General features: G+C 38.6%; 1 protein-coding gene across 10 annotated transcripts in view; it reads right to left on the minus strand.

The window, feature by feature from the left end:
* The window catches only part of LOC134535543 (WD repeat-containing protein 7), a 191,086-nt gene that overhangs the window by 14,720 nt on the left and 150,243 nt on the right, over window positions 1–26,123 (minus strand). For 7 of the 10 annotated variants that reach the window (XM_063374703.1, XM_063374699.1, XM_063374697.1 and 4 more), the window contains 6 exons: window positions 17,431–17,665; window positions 16,063–16,275; window positions 13,953–14,139; window positions 12,586–12,703; window positions 11,683–11,835; window positions 8,287–8,469 (listed from right to left, as the gene is read on the minus strand). In XM_063374703.1, the coding sequence (XP_063230773.1) occupies window positions 8,287–8,469; window positions 11,683–11,835; window positions 12,586–12,703; window positions 13,953–14,139; window positions 16,063–16,275; window positions 17,431–17,665 (1,089 nt within the window). The remainder of the gene's footprint in view (window positions 1–8,286; window positions 8,470–11,682; window positions 11,836–12,585; window positions 12,704–13,952; window positions 14,140–16,062; window positions 16,276–17,430; window positions 17,666–26,123) is intronic. The other 3 variants (XM_063374700.1, XM_063374701.1, XM_063374706.1) reach the window with 1 other exon arrangement.

Raw genomic sequence — 26,123 nt, forward strand, 5'->3', positions numbered from 1 at the left:
AAATAAATCTAGGTACGTAGTACTGTGAATAAAATCAATGGACTGAGACACCTAAATGTAGTTAATAATATTATATCATAAATTAATTCTAATAATTTATATTTGCAGAAAGCACAGTATGTACAATTAAATTATCTGTTATTTAAAAAAAAAAAAAAAAATGGACCGATGAAGATTCGAACCACATTCAAAATCACCCATCTACCGCTGCCATCGTGCCCTTCGCCACTACGCTACCGCAACTTCTACGATCGTGATAGGAGATAATGGGTAATATAACTGCAACGTATTTTCATAACGTATTTTAAAATTTCCGATTACTTCTTTCTGTGGCAATTTCAGCTTAACAAATATATTCCATAGTAGTTTTACTATTATAAAGTTTCATTTGGCATACCATTACATTTGTTACGTCCCTTAATGTTGACAATACAGACTATATACGGGGTTATATTGCAACACGTGGGTCCGCCATCTTGACGGCTCCAGCTCGTGGGTATAGCAGAAAAATAGAACACGTTCTATTACGGTTTTGGCTAAGACTTCGGTTATGAAAACTTTTATACCCAGAGCCAGACCCCTTGGAAGGGTGCTGAAATGTTACCCACACGGGAGCAGGCGCGCTAGCATAAAAATTACATAAAAACTGCTAAGGAAATGGGTGTCGTGTGGGGCAGGCTTAAGTAAATTCACGCCAGTCGATGCCCTCAAAGAGGAGCTAACTTCACTCGGCTTTGAAGTTACGTTCATTAAACAGCTGAATGCGAAACTTACGGACAGGTCTACAGGCCAGGTATACTACGAGCTTTCTCCCTCATTCTTTGTGAATGTTGCGCCGAGCGCACGGGATATCTACTCCGTCACGCACTTGTATTATACAAGCGGCATCAAAGTGGAAAAATATGTGAACCGCGCGGAAGACATTCCCCTGTGTAAGCGATGTGGTGTGTTCGGGCACACAACAGGAAACTGTAGGGAAACCTCAAAATGTATTAGGTGCTCTGGGTCGCATCCCAGGAGCGAGTGTCAGGCTCCGGAGGAAGCGCCGAAAGTTTGCCTGAATTGCAAAGCCACAGGGCACACCGCGGCGTGGAGACAGTGCCCGGACCTTCTGTGCAGGGTAGAGGCTAGGAAGCAAACCGCGGCCGAGCAGGCAGCCCAGAAGGCAGCCCGTGTAGCTCCGCGAGCGCCCGTGCTGACAACTGAGCACTTCCCCCCCCCCCCCCCCCCCCCCCCCCCCGCGACAACCCTCGTCACCCGTTCGTCCGGACACAGTCGCGCCACGCGGCGATGACGTGGCCTCGCCCGCCGGCGCGCAGGGCAGCCAACCTACCAGACAGGTAGCTCGTGCGCGCACCGAGGCGACCTTCGCTTCCACTGTCGCTGGGCCCAGTGCACCGCGCCGCACTGCCACGGAAATCGTGCAGGCGCGAGTCGACAAAAGTCAGCAAAGAGCGGAGACTCGTACAGACGCACACGAAAGTACTTCACTGTCAGGCCTTGGGGAAATCGCGGAAATTCTCCACTTATGCGATTATTGGAATCTTGTGCAGGCCCTCGAGCCATTTTACGTTCGCATCCGCGCCGCGTCGACAACAAAGCACCGCCAGACCATTTTGTTGGAAGCCCTTGCAAAAGTGCTCCAATAAATGGCTGTAGACATGGGGAAAACACTGCAAATTCTAAATTTTAATGCAAATGGCGTCCGTTCAAAATCCTACGAGTTAAAACAATGTTTAGTCGTGTACGGGATAGATGTGGCATTAATTTCGGAGACAAAATTAAAACCTCACCATCGTTTTAATATAAGTGGGTATACAACCTATAGAACCGACCGCGACACTCTAGGGGGCGGTACAGCCATCCTTATTAAGCACGGAATAAATCATCACCCTATAGAAATAACTGGCTTAGAGCATATTGAGGCCACCAGCATAAATATTCGTAACAAAAATGTGCACGTCTGTATGTCGGCAGTCTATAAACCACCGAACAAGCCTTTATTGTTTAGGGATTTTAATAAATTAATAAATCCAATGCGGCACTTTTTCATAGCAGGTGATCTAAATAGTAAAAACGAAGACTGGGGTTGCAGAAATACCAACCCAGCAGGGAGAAATATAACTGAGCATGCGGCTCGAAATAACTACGAAATTTTTGCTCCAAATTCGCCGACTAGCTACCCAACTAATGGGGGCATGCCGGAAATTTTAGATATAGCCATTACCAACATTCCGGGAGCACAGGTTACTTCCGAAAAATTAGATGAGTTAGACTCCGATCATTTTCCTGTATTAATACAATTGACTTTTGATGCCCAGTTTTGCACGGCAATTTTTAGCCGAACTTTCGGAGTTACCGACTGGGATAAATTTCGCGAAGATTTAGAAACAATTTTTATTGAACCGATAAATACTACAGATGAGCTTGACACACAGATTAAGTTGTTTACTGACACGATTACAGATGTGCGCAAAAAACACACGAAATTAGTAAACAAAAGAGAATTTACACGAATTCACTATCCAGATGTTGATATTTTAATCATTTTAAAACATCAGGCAAGAAATAACTATCAGCGAACACAAACACCGCAGGCTAGGACTGAATACAATCGCCTAAAGGCTCAAGTTACTCGAAAACTTAAACAATTAAAAATAGATAAATTCGGGAATCTAGTCACCGAAGTCGCAACACAACCTCGACAAATGTGGCGCCTTACGCGCACACTAAGAGGCAATAATAAATTTATTTCTACTCCCGCTATAATTACAGACACAGGCATAAAATATGACGCAGCTGACAAAGCAAATGCTATAGCTGATATTTTTGAAAAACAATTTTCACCAAATGAGGATGTAAATAACCCTCAGTTTACTAGAACCACTACAGTAGCAGTAAATAATTATTTACAAATAGCCACACAAATAGAGCCGGAACGTATAACAGTTCACGAGCTATTACGAGTAATTCAATCGTGACCTAAAAATAAAGCAGGCGGACCTGATGGTATAAATTTCGAATCACTTAAAAATTACCTCTTACAGCACTCGAATATTTATTAAAAATTTTGAATGCAATATTTATTTTAAAAACTTATCCTTCCAAGTGGAAAATCGCGAAAGTTATTACGATTCCAAAGCCAGGAAAAAATGCGGCTTTACCGCAAAATAGGCGCCCTATTAGTCTTTTAAATAGCACTAGTAAAATTTTCGAAAAATTTTTATTACAACGACTTAAAGAGCACTCCGACCAACACAGCATTATCCCAGATAACCAATTCGGTTTTCGGAGTGGCCACTCTACATCTCATCCTTTAATCAAGCTTATTGAAGATGCCACCGATGGCTTTAATTCACGAGCGAAGTTTACAGTAGCTACTATGTTAGATGCGGAAAAGGCCTTCGACAAGGTCTGGATTCCTGGCCTAATTAACAAATTGGTGATTTTTAATTTTCCAGACACATATATTCATCTGGTGGCCCATTATTTATGGCGCCGAAAGTTCTTTGTTGCGATAGATGGGGTGAAGTCCTCTATTTGAGATCTCACAGCTGGGGTGCCCTCTCCCCCTTCTTTTATAATGTGTATACGGCCGATATACCACGCGAACATGCCCATGTACAGCTCTACGCGGATGACACTACGGTAGTTTATCAATCTTCTAATTTAAATTTCGCCTTAACTATTGTCCGAAGACAGCTCACATCACTAGAACAGTGGTACACTCGCTGGCGCATTAAAATTAATGGAGCCAAGTCAACCACAATAATTTTAACTAAAAAACGTATAGCTCCTGATCGCGCACTTAAAATCTTTAATCAAGAAATTCCTTACGAAAAATCCGTAAGATATTTAGGCCTAACTCTCGATTCAAGTCTCACCTGGAAACATCAGGTTAATAAAGTTTCCAGGATTGCACTCGGCACTTTAAGATCCCTATACCCAATGTTTAAGGCCCCTCAATTCCCTAGAAGGAAAAAAACTTCAACTATACCTGCAAATAGTTCGCCCTCAACTTCTTTATGCTTGCGAGATATATGGCTATGCAGCCCAGTCGCACATAAAGAAGCTTCAAATAACACAAAATAGATTCCTGCGAGTAATATCAGATTGCGCCTGGTATACTAGCACTATAGAAGTACACCAGCTCCTTAAAGTAGAATATGTCTCGCAATATATAAAACGCCAAAATAGGTCTTTTTATGGCAAACTCCCGGCACACCCTAATGTTTTTATACATTCTATCCCCGACTACGACCCAGCTGTCCAGCGACAATTTAAAAAACCGCGACTTGCCTAAGCCAAGGCCACAAACATCCCAGTGCACACAGCACCGAAACGAGTACACACAGCCGAAATGTGGCCCAGCGGGGCTCTATACTAGCATGTAAATTCATTATTAGTGTTGCCCGGTCAACTGTACATCACCGTTAGAACTTAAGCGTAGGAGTTGTGGCCAGGGACTCGTGATGAAGGTTTGGGCAGTTTCTCTAACTGACCGACTGCCTTTTGCTGGCGACAGGCGACATGAGCTGTGTCCTCTCCTGAGCGTGGCCCGAAGCAGCAACTCACGGGAAACTTTATATTAATCATTTCACGAATTTAATTAAATTATTATAAATTAATTCTTCAGGTCTTCATTAGCCCAGGCGGGACTATAGTTCATGCTAGTTGTTTTCCCCAGGTACTTTTTAATAAAAATGCAGGTATCATCGCAGTGTTTACTAATACTATGCGCTCTCTCCTTCACCAGACTAACTATACACGATGATATGCCTCCTTGGTCAGCCGGGTATGTGCGGCCTTGGAGCTATACACTACACTCACACAACAAAATTAATTAGGCCACTTTTGCACAAACTCCACACGCCTCTAAATACAGACATCACGACACTCTCATGCATCAGTTATCCAACTAACTGAGGGGAAAAGGTGACCTCCCCCCGCCTGACATCTACACTATTAAAAATAGAGCCAAGCAACATGCGACAGCTATTTTACTTCTTTCTGGACCGTGAGCCACCCTTAATCTTAAAATCGCACACTTCGCGCCCTGCCGTCGTTTCCAATGATTCGAACAAAGTGACGGGGTCGCAATACTTATATTGGCAACCACATAGCGAGTTATGGGAACGTAAGAGTTCCTGGTATCGCTGTCACACGCTCTCGGCCGAGCATATGAGGAAACGGCGGCGTCAGTGCCCAGGGTTTTACCTGTGTCTATGCAGGTTTTACCTGGGCCCAACTTATCTAGTTTTTAGTCTAGAATAGTCAGTAAGGGGAGTTAGTCATGGCGCCAATTGCTGCCATGGCTGGCCAATCCCCTCCTAGCACACGATGCATGCACCCTCTCCCGCATGGCTAACCCCTGCATGATTAGAGCATATAGGCTTCGGCCTGAGACGCACTTAGAGTCTCTCCCTAACCCAGACCCCTCCCAAATACACTAAGTTTTAATTTAGGTTAGGAAAAAAAAAAAATTAGGAGGTCAGTCGGTACCCTAGAGGCACCACTGGCTGCCGAGCCTCGCTCACCGCGCCATCAACCGCTCACCGCGCCTTCACCGGCAGCCGAGCCTGCCAGCCACGAGCCGAGTAACGACAACCGTGTCCGCGAGTAGCCAGTGTGTATCGGGAGGCTGTCGGTACCAACCGCGAGTGAAAACTCGTACCGCATATCGGAGAGTGTCCTTTCGGGGTGAGGGAGAACCTCGGGGACCTATCCTGCCTATGCTCGGCCCCGGCCCCGGCCGACCCCGGCCCGGCCCGGCCCGGCCCGGCCCGGCCCGGCCCAGCCCAGCCCAGCCCAGCCCAGCCCAGCCCAGCCCAGCCCAGCCCAGCCCAGCCCAGCCCAGCCCAGCCCAGCCCAGCCAGCCAGCCAGCCAGCCAGCAAGCAGGTCAGCCCTACTACTGCCAGGAAAGGGAGACCGCAGCAAGTAAGTGGGCATCAGATGAGGGACACTGGGAGCCACTTTCAGGGCATCCCAAGGTGGGGGAGAATCCTACCTACCCCTCTTAGGAACCTCCAGCCAGAAGTTACTCGCGCCAGTCAGGCCGCTCCCTTCTTATTCAGGCAGCACAGTAAAGATTGGATGCAGGGAGGGGACTCGCTCCAGCAAGAAGCAACCCTCACCTCGCGACAATTAGTGGCGCCCAAACGGGCCACTCCCTTCTCACCCAGGCAGGAAACTAAGGATTGACGCTTAAGGCCATTCTGGAAGAGCCAGAGAGGAGCCAACTCGTTACAGTCCCACCCATTTACTTCAGCAGCTGCCTCAAAATGTCGCCTGTAGACAGCCCACGACGACTGGTCATCAAAAGTGGGTGGCTTGAATTTCGGGAGACCAGTTGTGCCTTCCAACTTCATGTCTTCAGAATATCTACTCCGTTTCGTAGCAGATGTAGCTGCCTTGAGCATCCGATGGCACTCTTCAGTTACAGCTGCTACTTTCTGTTCGGTGGCCTGCTCGAGTTGAGCTAGCTGTTGCGCTGCCAGTTCTTCATGTTCTACTAGATGTTGTTCCAAACACTACACTTTTCCTTCCAACTGAATACTAGTTTCGTCCATCTTCTTTAATTCTCCTTGAGCAGCCATGAGTTCATTACGCATCTTCCTAACCACTATTTGTCTCCTCTTAGTTCTTCTTCATGTCTTCGATTTCAGTCTTCATGGCATTCTTCATCTCTTCTTATCTGTTGTTCATTTATCTCTTCATTATTCTTCATTTCATTCTTCATCTATTCTTGGCAATGATAAATTTTTTTTCACCTCTTCTTGATTACTCTCCATTTTATTGTTAATTTTGGCCAAGAAATATACTATGCTATTTCACCTACGATCTAACCTAAATTCCTATTCAAAACCAACACTAAATTTACTACACTCAAAACTAACTACTGTTAAATTTGAAAAACAAAATTCTTGTTTTTTGTTTATAAATTTTATTAATTTGCTATTTACTATTCGTAAATCATTTCATTAGGGCTATTCCAATTGTGACACCAAAATGTTACAACCTATGTGGGGAGAACTGGGTTCATAAGGGATAGCCCAATTAAGTTTTATTACGTTTTTTTTTTTTTTTTTTTTTACAAATATTTACATTAATAATAAATAATTGTACTTAAAAATGTCCAATCACAAATAACTGGCAATAAAAAAATGTTTATTCACAAGTCAATGTTTGTCAAGTTCCACAGTCTTCACTCCTCACTGGAGTTAGGCACAACGGTTCGCACCTTACCTCGTGCCTGTCCACACACACACAGTTTCCGCACTTTCACAATCCAGCATCCAGTCAAACTATGCGTCGCGCCACTCACTCTCGAGAGGGAAAAAAGGGGGAGGGGGTGGTAGTGGTGGTGTCGTCTCTCTCTCTCTCTTCGCCGATGTTGCAACCTTTGTATTCGAACTCTGGAACTGTTGCGGGACTCGCTCGGAACTGCTTCGGAGACCAGCGTCGCTGCTTAAGTACCTGAGGCGCCCTTCTCAAACTGATGAAAGCTGCTGTGACGAGTCGCCTAATCCTGGGCAAACCCAACGCCCGAAACATCGAGAAAGGCGGCGCCCATTCAGGCCACTACACGTGGTGGCCCACATGGCATGCCTTACGTCAGTGGACAGCATGTGGAACGGCACGTGACACCAGTGGTTATGCAGGACCCCCAGCCAGCTCCGAACCTGGAGCGTGCCGTGGTATGATCTGCGTTCATAACAATACAAACCTCCACTACTACTTGCTGCCCTTGTTCAAAAATAAATTTTTAGGGGGCCATCTAATCAGGGGTGAATTTGTGTTGGATAACCGTGATGATAAGTGTGATGCTTGCTGATACTTCTAGCAAGGTATAACCTCTAAGCACAAGACTGTGAAATAGCGCAGTCTTCTTATCATGCCTAAGGGCAACTATGAGATCTGAGCAGTAACAATAACATTATTTGGCAAAAAAATGAAGATAAAGATGCGATGCAAGTCCTTTAAGTGATTTCATGTATAAAAATTGATCTGAAAACACGGGTTTTAGCCATTTTCACTCTTCTAAAAACACAGTTCAAAAACAAAATAAGGATTCAGAACTACTGATCTGCTCTTAGCGAATATTTAAATGATTTTCATAACCAGATAACAAACTGGTAACTTGAGTAGTATACAAATCGCGTTGTTTCTGCTGAAGCTCTGCACACAGTGTGTGTGTCCAAGTAGGCGAGGCTTTTGTCACCAGGCTTCTGTTAATTTTCCAACACGAACAATCACAGATGCGCCAGCAGAGCGAGTATACCTACCTGGCACTTGTTGGAGCGGAGCTCGAACAGGGCCACCTGGCCGTTCTTGGCGCCCACCGCGATGCGCCGCGAGCTGGGGCAGTGGCTGACCTGGTTGAACCTGCACACTGCAGGGAACACCTCTCCCAGGGGCCGCGTCTTCAAGTGCCCTGGGTCGACACAGTGGAGAACTATGTCCACCACCTGAATGACAATCAATCAACAACCAGTCACACTACACGCAGAAACACAACGACCCACAACTCCAGTGACATGTAAAATTAGTGAAATTTTCAATTTTATTTTTATGTATTGTCAATAATGTGACCAAAAAATACTGTGCAACTCAATTTACAAAGGACTATAGTTAGGAACCATTAATTTGCTTGAAGTGATTTCTGGGAAACCATGGAAATAAGTTGGATGGACTAGGATTCAAATTTGCAATGGAGTCCAATGGTTTACTGCTGCACCTCCTCCCTTGGTAGGTCTGTGATGATGTTAGTTTAGAGAGTGTAAAGGAATTCTTCATGCAAACCTACTTGGCCGGTGAAGGAAATATGCATTATAATTATAAACAAGAAATGTACTAAAAATATTTGATTATATTTAGTGGTTATATGCACAATCTGGACGCACCGAAATCATGCAATGGTACTAGATTGCGATTCACCAAACTAGGGAGACATATTGTGAGGGCCACAATTTTAACTGGACAAGCTAAGAGAGATCATGTGAATACCGTTCTTTCTCGCATAATCGTTGCACATTTTATTCTAAAATCAAGTTTGAAAAGTAGGGGTGCGACGATTATGCGGGAAAATTTTTTTTTTGTTAGGTAAAGTTATTCATAAAAGCAAAACCCGTTTATGGAAAGTATGTTTATTTAAAAAAAAAAAATTGTTGTCTGTAAAGTAGGTTTACGGACGATAGTTTAACGTGACGTCATAAAAAACATTGATGAAATGATTGCATAGTTTTATGAATAAAATTGAATCATTTTTATTTAATTATTACTATTTTGTATGGATACAAAGAAGGAGTGAAATGAAAACTACAATTTAATTGATAAATTTACTTTTATTTGCACTCATTATTTCAAATATGTTTATTACTTTAACGAACAGATTATTTTAACTATAACTTTTATATATGTTTGCTATTTAACTTCTTCCAATCTGTGTTATTCTGTTAAGGATAGGACAATGATAGGAAAAGTAGGAAACGAATGGGAGTATTTCAAGTTTAAAGTGCCTCGAAAAAGTCAAATCGATGGTTGTTCCAATAGAGTGGAAGAGAGATAGATGCGGCGCAAGCGTACAATGAGCGCAATGGGACAAAGCGTAACGGGACAATGTGCGTAATGGGACAATGAGTCATCCTTTTTCGTGCGTGCAGCCGGCGTTCATCGATTTATTAGACCTGATCACGTCAAAAAGGTGGAGTATACAATAGCACGCCAAACAATTTATATTAATAATTCATTAAACAAAAACCTTCCTTCAACTTTAAATAGAAAAACAAAATCTGTGACGCGAACGCAAGTCACTTGAATATGTGACATGAACTAACATGTAACTACCGTCGTAGTACACTCTTGCCACGAAAGTAGCTAACTCGGCACCTGACAGAGCGTGCGTTGCATCCAATCGGCGAGATATCGATATTAGACTACGTGCGCGTGCTCTATACGGGAAGCAACATAACCAAACATGAATGATGCCAACTCGCGCTGGCTACATGTTCATAAGCGGTACACCGCGGCGACGCAGGCAGTCAGATAAAGGAAATAATGTTAAAGTCTTTAAAAGAAAATTTACACGTCAAACATCTTCGTATTTCCGTCAATTAAATACGTAAGTGGTAATGTCCGAATAAATATTAGATTTCTACTTTAAAGTTTAAAATAAATCGTTTTATACAGAAAAGATACCTACACAAAGCGCTTGGGATATAATAGCGGGACCAAAAACAAAATGCGACATTTATGCGAGAATTTTTATTATCACAATTTTGACGGCCTAAAATATAGGTGCGACAATTACGCGAGTGCGACGATTACGCGATAAAAGAGGGTATTCCACGCATCCCAATACTACCCAATAACTTACCCTTTAATGTCAAACGTCTGCAGTTCCCATTAAAAATCAAATCTTCAATGATGATCATTAAATCTCAAGGTCAAACTTTAAAGGTAGCAGGGTTACATTTGGGAAGGCCATGTTTTTCTCATGGCCACCACTACATAGCTTGCTCACGTGTTTCTGAGTAACAAAATCTGCATGTTTTCGCTGAACGAAATAGATCATTTAACATAGTTTACAGGAGTATATTGCAGTATGTATTTCACTGCTAAACCACTTAGGAGTTGGCGATGAAATTTGATGCGGACGAAGTAGCAGGAGGAAGCTTTATTTTATCAAAAATAAATTCCACGCGCATATATCAATAATTGTGTATAATGTTTTCCATAGTTTGTAAAAATAATTTTGTGATGATATTTGTAAATTATAATAAATAAATATACTATGTTAATATGTTTTACATTGTTTGATTCAACATAAGGCTTGACATAAAACATTGTATATATTAGCATCCTATTGAAATCCTTTTTAGTTTTTTTCAAGAGAAAAACAATCATGGGCACTGAGGATTGGTGCTCTATTGATTAAAACTCCATTATTTTAACTACAGGAGTGAAGCCTAGGGGGAGGGGGGGGGGGGGAGAGCTAGTATACTATAATTTTATAATAAAAAGCATTTTAAGTATATTAAAGATTTATCAAAATACTCAACTAACAGATTAACTAGTTTATTTTACTGTAAGTAAAATAATAAACGAAAAACACCCCATCAGAAATGTATAAGAGAGAGATCCATTTAAATGTTACTTTATCTGGCAAAAATGTAATATCCTTAGATTTTTATGTAATTATAGGTCTTGACACTTGAGATAATGATGATGCTTTGAGAGGTGGCTTTAATCAGTTCTATTATAAAAATAAATTAAAACTTAAGACAGTTTTGGATTTGATGGTTGATTCAATGCAGCAATAGTGAAACCTTGGCACAAACACTTTGAATACAGAACAGAAAACACTCATTAATAAAAATATATTGTTATAGTCCCACAAGATACTGTTAATAATCTGTTTTTTAGTTATATACATGTATATTTGGTGAAATAATTGGTAAAGAAGCTTAGAAAAAATAATCAATGTTACAATAAATTATAATGCTTTAAAGAGTAACTATGATCAAACAAATGTAACAATATTTTGGAAAATTATAAAATCATTTTATAAATATAAAAATTATGAAATTGGTCATTTTATGTTTGTACTAATTAGGTTTTACTAAATATCTACATTTGTAATAAAATACAATAATATCACATGATAAGCAAACCAAACTTACCTCAACTAACAGATCTGCCATTTCATTCTGCATCTTGTCAATTAGTAGCTCTACTCCTCTTAGGATTTCTGGTTTTGCTCTGTGCAGAACTGTGTTCGTCATGTTGACATTCAACGTCTGTGCATTCTGCTGTAGTGTGTTGTAGCGAGCAACCTGAAGTAAAGAGATAAATATGGCTAAGTACTATTACCAGTGCTTTTGTCATAGAGACAGGACTTTATGATTTTAATTTCACACCAATTCTGTTTTAAAATTAAATTTTTGTGTTATTGGATTTAATTTTTATTTTTATGGTGACTTTTCATTAAATATTACCCTAGAATAATTTAAGTATATATTTAGCCAAAATACTATAGTTTTTACTGCAATATAATACATTTTTACAATTATTCAGAGCAATAAAAATAAAATAGCAAGCATTTGTGTGTTTGAAAAATGTACACACTTTAATAATATAAAAATGAGTTAATAACATATGTAAAACATAAAAAAAATTTTTTTTTCCCTATTTATTTGGCTTGTATATTCATGCTAAATAAATGACATTCATTGATTTGAGTGTATTAAAAGATTTAGTGATTTGAGTTAATTTTGTTAAAATGCTAATTAAATTTGTGACTTCAGTTGCATTTTGGTGTTACATGGTGCATTAAAATGCTTTTCAAAATTATTTTGGTTTAATCACAATTTGCTATACAATATTGTCCAAATGCATTGATGCTAAATGTGAATTAATGAATGAACATTTAAATGTCAATGCATTAACCACAAAAAACTAAAGAAAAAACTGAACATATATAAAGGAAGTTCTAATAATTACAGACAAAAAATGTTTTGTCCAAAACATCCAAGAACATCAAGGGCTGCAAGGTGAAAAAATAGGGTGGTTAAAATTTCAGCTACCTCACGAGCCAAAGTAGTTATGAAAGCAGCAGGCCGAGCCGTGGCTATCAAGGTCAGTGCGTGACGCGCAGTGCGACACGAATCCGCTGCGGGCGTCAAAGGCAGACCATACGTCATGCTGGAACATCATTGCACACTACAGGAATACCATTCCAAGGATTCTAAATGAGAACAATCAAGATTAATGCACTTGAACTTGGTGAAAGTCAGATATGGGCTTCATCTAATTAGGCAAAAATCAAAGTATGATTCATGGTTACCATTAGTGGGTGTCAATACAGAACAAGAGGGTACCACTTCAACGCCAGGGGCATAACTAATGTCAGAGTATTAAAATTTGGACTATTTTTCTATGCAATTAAAGTTATATTTTTATTCAAGTTTAATTTTTGATTTATTTTTCTTTGGTGTCTCAAATTTTTACAGTCTTTGCAATCAACAACCAGCAAACTGATATTCAGAGTAATTAATGTATTTCTTTTTATTAAGACAAATATTGCAGTACGTGACTTTCTTATGTTTGTTTGGAACTTCTAATTAGTATTTTGTACTGCAAATATTTTTTTAGAAAATATAGTTGGATTTACCGCCTCGTTCAGGCTAAAAGAATTTGTAAGTGAGACTTGAACTGATTTAGTAATCTTTACAATTTAGCAACCATGAACGATGAACGAACACCAGAGTAAAGGTCTCTATACACTGGCGCAGTATGTTGAAGTGGTAGTGCCATAGTGGTAACAATACTCTAGCGGCAGTGGTATACTGCTATGAACTGCTCATGACCACCCTTCAAGGCAGCAGAAGAGAATGGTAAAAGGCAATGTGGTAACATAACACATGGTGACTACTATAGAACACATGGTCACAGTGAGAGGCGGTATGTCCAGTCAAATGAGCACGCAGATTTTAAGTGGGTACAATCCAGTTAGTTTACAAGCAGCTCCTTAATTGCATATTTATATCTTAGTTTGAAACCGTCACCACTGAAAATACTAATAAAAATACAAAATATGGCACAGCAAACAAAATACAGCATTTTACAAACACTATTGACTTTAAAAGCATGTTTGCAATGTAGAAAAATAAAAAGACCCACTCCAGCTTTGCTTGACGATGTAGAGCTGAAACCATCTACTTATACACTGGAAATGGAGCTGCATTTAGTTTACCACACAATTATGTGATTATCACAATACCTTTAAGTCATAAACCAAAATGAAGTTGTGCTGAGCTTGGCTAGGGATACAAAACTTTTCAACCTATTATAAGTACCCTGTAATATTATTTGTAACATAAAATATTAAGACAACAAGTTAATGAATTTTTTCTAATTACATCATCAGATGTATAATGAATAATGTCCTGACCTCGGCACCAGCTTGTCTGCATCGCAACACAGTTCCAGCAAGCCCAGTAAAACTTTCGACACGTCCAGGTACGGTTCCCACACCGTGAACCCTCTGCCAATCAGATCAATGGCAGCTCTGCGAAGAGCTGTGTGTGCCGGTAGACGTGGCGATGGCGGCAGCAACAGCAGCTGGGTCAGCGCCAAACCTGCACATCAACAATCCCGCCGAGGTGCCATGACCTTGACCTACTTCCATGATCAAGGCCGACAAATGTAACCCCACACGCATGCTACCATGAGGGTCAAACATACAGCTGCCTGAAACAAGCTGTCTACACTCCCCCCCCGGCCAGAGTTCCCCTTTCCCATCCCATTGAGCATTCAATGTGAGAATCCAGAAATTTATCCAACATGTTATCACCAACAAATCTTATAGAAAGGCGTCTAATGGGTAGTGATGATGAAAAGAAAACCAACCAGTTAAACTTTAAGCTAACTTACCACAGTTTATTAAATTCAATAACAATCGTGAAAATGACCATGGCTGTTAGGCGATACTTTAACATTCCTTATCACACACATGTTAAAAATTTTTATAAAGTCAGTTTGCATCACAAAAAACATTTAAAAAGAATATATTTTATTCCTACAAATATTGATAAAAATATTGCGACTAAAATAAATGCCTCAAAATAGCACAATAAAGTGAAGCATATTTCATATTAATACAAAAACAAGATATAAAGAACTTATTTCATTACCAAGCTAAATAATAAAAAAAAATAGTTATCTAACACTAACTAAAATACTACAATTTTAATGGAGCAGTCTTACATTAAAGTTCATTAGGCCTTTTAAGATCATCATAAATTTCAAGTTCAATTATAAGCATGCTTGCCCAACCTTCTTTTTCACGCACTTTCCTAGACTTTAATTTGTAATAGTTACACAGACTTGAAATTTACAGTTTTTGCACACAGTATTTTCATACACCATACTGATTTTTCATTTAACTGTTTCTAATTTGTCACAGTATGTAGAGGTGGAAAACATTATTTTTTATAATCACTCAGACTTTTTCCATTTGAAAGACAATTTATTCATAACTGTTCGTTAACAACATAAATGTCCTTAGCAAAATTTGGCTGGCCCATTTAAAGAAACAGCAACCTTCGTCACAATAAAATCTGCCCTTCCAAATTTGCGTATTTGCTGTTCCCAGCAACTTAAATCTATTTATGAGTCGTCCACCTTACTTTACTTTACGACACAGGCGTCCAGAGGTGTCCCTTGTAACTCATGGTGCGAGTTCCTCGCGTCGTCATTCGCCGCAGGCAGCTCGGACCTCCGCTCTCATATCCGAGAGAAATTACAAGTCTACGGGCCGCTCATAATTCGCACTACATGACATTCTACCGCTGCTCGTTTGTTCTTGTATGTCTTCCGGCACACACGGCTTGTTTCGAAAAAAAATGAAGCTGGAATAGTAAGCATCCCTCGGGCAAGCACAAAAAACAAAAAAAAAAAAAATGACAGAAAATTATTTAAAAATTGCAAAAAATAATCCTTAAACCAGTCTATAAAATTAACAAAAATAAAAATTAACAATACTAAAATTATTACATAGTAATAAAAAACAGCTAGTAAAAAGTACTTAAATTCTGATTACAAGCCTAGGGAAAAATTTACCGGGCAACAAGTAGCAAAAATGAATGCATTTTTGTTTATTTCCCTAAGTTTGGGGAGTCTAAGGTTTAGGAACAATCTTAAGGGATAAACCATCCTCAAAACCACTAAATCAATATCTACTACATATTACATTTCTTTTTCAAGCTGTGTAAATAAAAACCACAAGTTAGATACTGACAAAATATTTCTAATTAGCGTGTGTTTCAAGGAGGAAGTGGGAATGAGGGAGAAAATCCATTTTTGTGCACTTAAAACAAAGAATAACAAAAAACAGCTCTATTTGAGTTAAACATGGAAATACAATGATTTGACAAAGTCACTCTTCCCTCGGATCGCGGATAGCAAATGTTCTAAATTACTTAAAATGGCTATAGACTGAAGTAAATTAAGTAGTTTCTATAAATGGTTCACACCAGCACCCACCACTGAGCAAAACTCACTTGTGAAGCGAGCCAGGTTATTGTTTCCAATGCCGAAACCTTCCACCACGGAGCTCTTTCTCCGCTGTTCCTCGCTCGCTCTCTTCTTGCTGCTGTTGTTGCTGTCTGTGATGTCTTGACCGAACTCTGCTCCGATCACGCCCAGGAGCACCACGGCAGTCGTCTGCTTCCGCTTCATTTCACTGACGCTTGATGGTTTCCTCATGCTCAGTTCTGGCACAAAAAAATACACCGAACCTAGTAAAGTCTTCATTCAAGCATACCATCCATAGTATTAAGAGAAAACTTACATAGTGATTTTCATTATATCGTAGGTAGAAAACAATTGGTAAAAAATACACAAGTTAATATGATAGCTACACATATTGCTCATAAAATTATCAGCAACATTTCAGCATATATGTGGCTTAGAGTTGACAGCAATCTTGGTTCTTTCTTTTAAACAATTAAAGTCTTTACTAGCATAACCATGGGATATTAAAACTTACTTTATTCATCTTCTAGGGTCTCCTCAAAAAGTTACAATATCTACTGTTCTACTGTGAAAATTATCACTTCAAATATGTATATGTGAAATATATATGCATGTGAAAAGCATGGTAGATTAAGGGGGGCTAACAATTCCCCAAACCATTGTATTATTTTTACTCTATTCACATCATTTCATTCTTCACATGTCTCTAATAATCTAAATGTCAACTAGACGTTTAACACTGAACTTACTTCCTCACACATACAATAAAATGAATGAAGTACCCAAGTTTCAACCTACAAGATGATTAGGCTCATAATGAGAAAACTGGATAATAAATTGGCACCGTCATGTAAGATGTGAAGCCACTGGAACTCGTCAGCCAGCAGTTTTATAAACAAAATGGTAAAATAATTTTCAAATACCATGCTTTTAAATACTTCAGCGTAGTAATAGAAACCACGTTATACAGCAAAGTATAACAGATACAGAATACCAATATATGTATAGAGGTTGTATACATGTGTGCAATGATCAAGAAATCTGGCTCAAGTAGTTCATCTTCATTTGCCTTTGTGCAAAAGCAGCTTAAGGCATGGTTTCACATGCCAAAATGGTTATTTCATTTTATTTAATTGCTATTAATTAAGGGATTTTCTTTAAATCTGTTTCAACAACTCTCTTGCATTTGTTTTTTACTAAATTATTTTTCCATCAGATTGTTATTAAATTTTATTTATATTTCGGGTTGTAAAAGGTCGAGCAAGTGATCATTTGATTAGTAAATATCCATTTAGAGAATTTGAGGCCAAACACAGAATGCAAGATCGCTATTTTCATAAATGAACAGGACCAGCCGTTCAATAAAAGTGCGACAAAATGATGAAAGAGCCGACCACCACCGTATGCGGGAACGGAGCGGCTACCCTCGATCAGTTCCTCCTCCTCCTCGTCGACCTCGTCGCTGTGGTGCGGCTGCGACGCCTCCGCCTGCTGGCCCGCCGGAGCGCCCTGCGCGTCGGGCGAGAAGCTGGGCAGGTACTGCGCCCAGTAGTCCACGAGGGCCTTGCGCCCCTTGGGGCCCAGCCGCCCCAGCTCGGCCAGCAGCAGGGCCTGGGCCGCCTCCCGCACCTGCGGCACGCCCCCCGTCAGCCCTGCCTTTCGACATTCAGCTTGCAATCAGAACAAAGGTTTGCTTTGGGTTTACTGACAAAAAAATGACTTCAATAACCCACTTGAACGACGAGGGCTGTTTTTCTAAACTCCGATAGTCTATAAAAAAGAAAAATTTAAATAACATAAAAATTTTACCACCTAAAGTTCAGCAGGGTCCTACTTATTAATCTACATAATTGCCAAAACAATTGAGGCATTTATCTAATCGTAAAAAAAAAGCTTCTCAGTGCCTTCTTCGAAGTCAGCCACCAGTTATGTTATGTTATGTTTATTTGTCTTTTTTTTACAGCTCATAGGAGGTTGGAATAAAAATAGCACTCATATAAAATGAATTTACAATAGTTCCTTTGAACAATAAAACTAAACAATAATGTACACAATGGAGGTTCACAATTGTAACAAACATGGCAACAAAAAATCTGCAAAGAGTCTTACAAAAGTATGGTTCTTTACTTTATTAGTTATCCCTCCTATACTGCCCTTCTCTGCCACTGAAACTCCAATCTTGAATGTTGCACTCTTTGTTACACTCAACATATCCAACCGACTGTAAAGAATTTTCATTTCACAGAACTTACTACAGTGATGTGGGTAATGTAAAGGTGTTTCGGAATTTTTTTTTAAAATAAAAAAAAAGCATAATAAATATAGCTGTTTTACATTTAATACACGCTTGTGAGTACTTTGCCTCAAAATCCAATTGAAATTAGAGTTTTATTTGAAATATTTCATTTAATTCATTAATAAAACTATATCCAGCTCTGCATATCCCTACAGCTTAACATTAACACTCTGCCCTTGCAAATGTACATTTACACTGTTGGAAACCTAACAAAAATGATTGTTAACATTAGACTTAACTGTCTTCCTACACACTTAAGCCGATATTGTTTTGGCTACCGACTTTGCGACTAGTGTAAAGTGTGTGGCATGTGATTAGGTCTCAGTTCTATAACCGGTTTCTCTTGGAGTCAAAGCTCTCCGGGGAATGTCAAACAACCCTTAGGTACAACTGTAGGCATAGTACAAACTCATAAATGTTGGGAGTTTAAACCTGTTATCAGATCAGTTCAGGAAATTTTTGTCTTCAATACTGACTGGTATTCTTTGTCAACCACTTGAGAATTGTAGCGTTGCAGTATTCCTGCCCCCTACTACCACTGATGACACTGTAACACAGGATGGGTAAGGTTTCTTAAACCAAATTTTTCTTGAGGGTTCATAATTACTTGATAATCAAGTTTCTTCTTATAGGCATAAGCAGTGAAGATAGTTTAGTTGTGTTAAAATCTCAATAATTATTTTAGTTAAATTCTACCTTAAGTTTTAATGTATTTTGGTTTTATTTTTTGAGCTAATTGAAGGTATTCTTAAATTAACGAACTTGAAACTTTATCCGAACAGCATGTGCTTACACACACATAAAAACACATGCCATTTCCCAGTTTTCATGGTAATTTATTGTTATATATCATGTTTTAAATGGGAGGTACTGTTTTCTTTTTCAGTAATGAAGCAAAACTGCTGATAGTGATTCAAGGTTATAGTGATTTGGTTTCTAGAATGGTGTGTAGTTATAAATAATATTTTTGTTATATTCTTATTCAGAAAAAAGACTTAAATACATTTTTTTTTACAGGAATGTCACAAGATAGATTGGCTGGTTTACTATTTAAAAAAGTTTGAAATGTTAATATTGTGATGTTAAATTTTATTGCATTATAATAATTTTATTTTGTTTTATAACTGAATCTTTTGGATGGGTCACATAGCCAACGTCTCTAAAACTCTGTGAAAGAAAGACAGAGACACTCCACCCTAGCGCCAGTGAGTTTTTTTTTTTTTAAAAAAGGATCGAGCGATAAGAACTAAATTAAATGAAGCCACCTTTAAATGGAACTGTCTGTAGGTTGTGAGCCATCATGTTTTTGTTTTGGTGATGAAAAAATCAAAATACTTTACAATTTTTTTTTATTTTGTAAAAAAAATTACAAAAAAAAAATCCTTTCTCTATAACTAAACAGTAGAACTCAAATTTTGGCGAAAAGACTCACTTCAAAAATAATTCTCAAAATTCTCAACTCATAATACTAATAATTTTTCAAGTGTTAATGTGTTTGTTACTATTCTTGGTTGTCAAGCCGGGCCAATCTGGACTGTAACATAATGTGAAAATGAGAAAAAATAAAAAATGCAAACTTTTATGTAACAAAAATGTATCTCTTTATGATTAAACACAAATTAAAATCAAAACAATGAAAACAAAACTGGACTGAGTAAAAGTTGTGGTAATCAACATTTCACATCTCCAGGGTTATTACAGTAAACTCCCGGTATACCGCGCCCCGATAGATCGCGGAATCGGGTATATTGCGGGTCAAACCATGTCCTCCAATCAGAAATGAATAATAATAATAATAATAATAATAATAATAATAATAATAACAATAACAGTAGAACCTCGTTAATTCGTGATGGTCGGGACCGAGATAATCATGGATTACTGAATTTCACGGACTAGCGATTAAAAGCCCGGAAGGTCTTGTCAAGCTTCTCAGACACCGGCGTGCAGCTGGGTTAAGGCCAAGGTCATGTGACGTAACATCTACCGAGGCTTACTGCGCCTTGGCAGCAGATGGATAAAAAATAGTAAACTCTCCATTATTCGTGTTAATTGGGACCCGCCGATGCCCGGATAATTAAAATCCTGTAAAAAAAAAGTAATAAACCCGGATAATCTGTTCACGGTAAGGGCCATCTTCGAATTAGTCTCGGCTTAAAAAAATACGGCACTGCCTAGCCATTAGTTCACGGTCATTTACAACAGCCGAAGAGAAGAAAGATAAGATAGTGCTGAACTTGCACACATAAATTTTTTAGCAACAATTTTTTTTTTATTTCTGATACATCGTTTTATTTTCCATCAGAACAATGCAAAATTTTAATGTAGCCTGTATTCGGCAAAATTAAAAAATTTATATTTACTTCTTCAAAATCAGTTTACTACATAAAAATTGAATAAAACGATACATCGTTAATGTACTCTGAGTTTTTTTTCACTTTTATAACATAATTCCTATAATAATAGGTTTTTTTTCCAGAAAATAAATAAAACACGAGTTGTGTTGTAAAACGTATAGGTAGCATTACATATTCAGTTTTTTTTTAATAAGTTAATGTATTTGAGTGCTGCGCCTAGCTGACGTCGTTGGATTGCTAGTGGCAAAGAGCGGTGGTGGATGTTTTTGCAAGATTTGACCGTATTTTATGACCCTACCTGTGAGAGGGTGTTCGTACCAGAAATCCTAACGGTTAAGGAAACTATCCATTCTCTGTAGTCACGTACGGGTGTGCTACTCGCGCAATATCGTCAAATATCACAACTTTCCGGGACGTTCGGTCATTTCTCGGTTAGCTCTGTCTTCACCATAGTAAACGGAACAAAATCTTGTCTGTAGTGATTTCATATTCCTATTACCGTAGTAGTATGGCGTTTGAGGACAAACCAAGTTTGCTGTATACTGGGAGCTAACATAAAAAAAGTATTTATAGAGTTAATAAATTATTTACGAAACACAATTTTGTGGATCATTTGGGAAATTATCATTTAGGACTTAACTGCTCGTTATTGGTGTGATCACAAGGGATCATCGGTAAACTTTTGACATGTTACTAAGAAACGTTTATTCTACAACTGTACAAAGTTTCTGCTTTGGGATAATTTTCCATGTTTCTTAACAGCGTAATTCGTCCCGACCCCAAGCCGACTTCGGCAACCTCACAGTAGTACACACTACACGGCTCGGATAGCTTCAGGGGTCAAACAAATTGTATGAGACCCTTAACAAATATACCCATTTAAAGAAGAATAAATATGCAACAACGTTTATTAAAAGCGATTTTCACGTAGGGCTCTTTATATTTATGTAAGATGTATTAACTTTTCCGTAAAATTGAATGAAAATGAATTTCTCAACTTTAATGATTTAAATTGTATATTTTATATAAAGATGATAAAACTGTGTACTTTTTATTACTATCCTCAGATAGGACAATGTTTCTAGATTATTTTGCATTCCATACTGTCAGTCTACTCCATAAAATGCATTTGCAATATCCATTATTGTGGATCGTTGCAAAAAATTGACATTTTGGGCTTAACTGCTCGTTTTTTGCGTGACGCACAAGGTTTGCATCGGTAAACTTTTGATATGTTACTAAGAAACGTTCATTCTGCAATTGTACAAAGTTTCTTCTTTGGGATAATTTTCCATGTATTAAAAACCTTTGTTTCTTTACAGCGAAATTCGTCCCGACCCGAGCCTACTTCGACAACATCGCAGTAGTAGCCTATACACTACGCGACTCGGATCGCTTCAGCGGTCAGACTAATTGTATGAGACACTTAAAAAATATACCAATTTAAAGATGAATAAATATGCAACAACGTTTACTCAAAGCGATTTCCATGTTGGGCTCTTTAAGTTTATGTAAAATGTATTTATATTTCCTAAAAATTGAATGAAAGTGATTTCGTTAACTTTAATGATTTAAATTGTCTATTTTATAGAAAGATGTTGAAACTTTGTATTTTTATCACTATTCTCAGATAGGGTAAGGTTTCTAGATTATTTTGGGTTCCATACTGTCAGTCTACTCCATAAACTGCATTTGCAATATCCATTATTGTGGATCGTTGCAAAAAATTGTCATTTTGGGCTTAACTGCTCGTTTTTGGCGTGACGCACAAGGTTTGCATCGGTAAACTTTTGATATGTTACTAAGAAACGTTCATTCTACAACTGTACAAAGTTTCTTATTTGGGATAATTCTCCATGTATTAAAAACCTTTGTTTCTTTACAGTGAAATTCGTCCCGACCCGAGCCTACTTCGACAACATCGCAGTAGTATACACTACGTGGCTCGGATCGCTTTAGCGGTCAGACACATTGTACCAAGCTCTCAACAAATAAACTAATTTAAAGTTTAAGAATTTCGCAACTACTTTTATTTTTTTTTTACATCGGGCTCTACGTGTTTTTGTAATACGTATTTTCATTTGTGCCTTTTTTTTCAGAACACCTCTCTTCTAATATTATTGAATAAATATCATATTTAGTCAAACGTAGTGAAAGATTTTTAAATTTAATCATTGAGAATAATGTTTTGAGTAAGTTTTGGTTTGCTTTTCTGAAAGTATACTATAGTAATTACGTTATAGTGCCATATTGTTGAGTGGTCAATAAAGTATTATTTAGGACTTAACTTCTCGTTTTCGGTGTTCCGCGCAAGGTTTGCGGAGGTAAACATTTCAAATGTTGCTAGAAAACTTGAATGTTACCACTGTTTTAAAATTCAGTTAGGAGCAAATTTTACAAAGATTAAAAATCTTCTATTTCGTGGGAGTGAGAGTGGCCACAGCGCTGTGGCTGTGGCTCTGTCGCAGTGCGTAGACGACATTGATAAGCTCGGGAGTCTCTAGTGATCCTATAAATTAAGGTAGACTTTTGAGAGATATGTCCCTGTAAAGCTTAAGAACTATACAACAGCTTTTGTTAAAGAAATATTTGCGTAAGACCCTTCATTTTTAAGTGAATTGTCTTTTTATTGCCTTGACTGATGTAAAAAAACTTATTTCATTAATTTAACATTTTGTTTCTTACCTTTAATATTAACTTTTAGAACTTTATTCATTATAAATGTGAGTAGTAGTGCTTTAAGATTATTTTCATATAGCTATCGAGAGTCTACGGTAAAAAGTGTGAAAATGGGAAGCATTTTAATGAACTGCTGCAAGTCGCTGTCATCTAGGACTTAACTGCAAATTTTCAGTGATACGCACAAGGTCTACAGCGGCAAACTTTCGGTATGTTATTAAGCATAGTCGACTCTACCACTGTGCAAAAATTCAGCTTTGGACAAATTTTTCACAGGTTGAATGAAACCTTTGTTTCCTGGGCTAGAAGGCTTGCAGTGTTTGCCGGCCGCCGGCCCGCATGACGTTAATTTTAAGCGCTGACAATTTTTACTTCTCTTTTTTTTTTCTGAACTTTTAAATCGTCCCGGATTATCCGATTCCCGAATTAGCGCGTCACGGATTAACGAGGTTCTACTGTAATAATAATGGAATAAATGGTTGACAGCCGATTAGGATAATTTTGCCATGTAACTCACAAACTAAGCATCGGGCAGAAAAAAGCCTAGGCGTAGAAAATGTCCGCAGTGAAATTCTAAACAAGATATCTCCGTACATTATTCCTCTATCTTGTAGTGTTTTCAAATTATGGTCCAATCCAGCCCAGTGTTATTTTCTGAAACACTAGTTAACATTTTTTTTAACCCACAAATAAAGCATCGGACAGGGGACCCGATAAAGCCCACCGTCCAGCGACATTATCCAGCGTGACTCGGCTGGGGATTGATTTTGGATAGGCTTGGTTGACGGCAAGCGCTGGGAGGGGAGAGGCGAGACGAGAATATGCGACCAAGACACCCGGGTAGACGGGAGGAGTGGAATATAAGCGCCAGTGATGAGAGGGGCGATTAAGCCGAAAGGGGGGAAGTCTGGTGACCTTGAGTAGTTCACTCATTTCCGTCGGCACACTTCTCGTGTTCACGTGTGTTGACAAGCGGAGACATATAAATGTTTTGTTATAACTTGAACCTACAGACGTAATATTATTTGTTGTATTATACACGTTCATCTTTTTACTTTGGTATAATGTTTTAACATTAAATAGTAAAGTAAATCAGCTAGCGTATTTTTAATCTTTGCCGAGGAATTCCCAGTGGTCCAATACTTACGTGAACCATACTGTACCACTTTAGCCGTGAGGTAGTAAACAAGCCCCGGAAATGTTTATGTGTAGCGGCCTCCCGACCTTTAACCAGAGGCTGGGGAATATAACACTTGCCGATCCGAGCCACACACACTCAGCAACTCGACACAGCGTTTGATGGAATAAGTAAAGACAACGTTTAACAGACTTTTTAATACGGCGCCACTGATTGCGCTAAAATTATTTTGGCGCAATTTTTGTATCCCATATGTGACCATTTATAATTTACTGTAAGCATGGATAACAAAGTTTAACCACTTTACACGATAGACGATTCTTTATTTTATATTGTACGAATGCTAGAATCGTTTTTCACGTATCTGCTGCATACTTCTGCAAAAGACACGCTATCTGTAAGTACGTAAATCTAGAATTTTTATTTTGTCAATCAAACTCGGTACTTTGCGATTCATATTTGGTTTGAAGTATTAGGCCTTTCTATTTAGAAGACTTTGACCACAGAATCGTGTGTAACCGCACACACTGCACTTACTTTGTTACGGACACTCAGACGAAGCAGATACTGTGGCTGACACCACGAGACTGGCAGCAGCTTGTGTGCCGCACGTGTGTATGGCGGCGTGTGGCGCGCTCGTAGGTCGTGCAACAAACTGTGCGCGGCATGCGAAAAAAAAAATTCAACATTTAATATTTATCTTTAAAATTTATTATTTTTATTTTTTTCACCCGTGTTTAGTGAAAACTGCGGATGCAAAGTCCGCACAAAGGCGTGCTTGCTGACCTATTAGAACACAGGCGGTGTTTTATGCCTTTTGACCTTGGTTACATCGAAACATCGCGGTTATGCAACAATGCGGGTAAAAGTTATGTCCCCCGACAACCGCGTTAAATAGGGAGTGTACTGTATTGGTATTTTGGAGATAAAAATATAATGAATTCCCCTTGATTGTTCCATATATTTTAACAATCAAATGTATATGGAGATTATATGTGACAAATGATTTTATAAAAAGTGACCAGCACTCCAATAAACCAGGAAAACTAGTTAGGGTTGATGAAAATCAGCTCATAACGTACATCCCGATTAGTAAGGAAGGAGCTAACACGTTATTGGATAACATTATTTTGAATTCTAAGATTCAAGAAAAACATTAACAAATATGTACGTATGTTGTTTCTAAAAGAAAGTGATAAAGAATTCTTGATGGATGAACCAAGCGATAGTGTGATAAACATTAAAGAAGCCGTATGTCCTGAACTCAACTTGTTAGTGAATGGAGTAAGAGTTCCTGTGTTATTAGACAGCAGAGCGGAGATTTCCTGTATTAGTACAGATGGTGTAGAAATAATTGAAAGTACTGGTGTAAAATTACCTCTACTTCAAGTACCAAGTTTGAAAATATTGGGATTAACTTAGAGATCCAGTCCTATCTTATATATTGTTATGCTCATCACTGACTTAATGATCGCGTAACGCTTTTTATTGCTCTTTGCTAACCTGCACCTCCTAGCATTGCAACCGAGTCCGTGGCGAAATTCTGTTTTCATGCGCTTACTGTGTAACATTTTCTAAGCTCTTTGCTAACCTGTTCCTCCTAGCATTGCTGCTGAC

The sequence above is a fragment of the Bacillus rossius genome, chromosome 8 (assembly GCF_032445375.1).
Source record: "Bacillus rossius redtenbacheri isolate Brsri chromosome 8, Brsri_v3, whole genome shotgun sequence".
NCBI lineage: Eukaryota > Metazoa > Arthropoda > Insecta > Phasmatodea > Bacillidae > Bacillus > Bacillus rossius.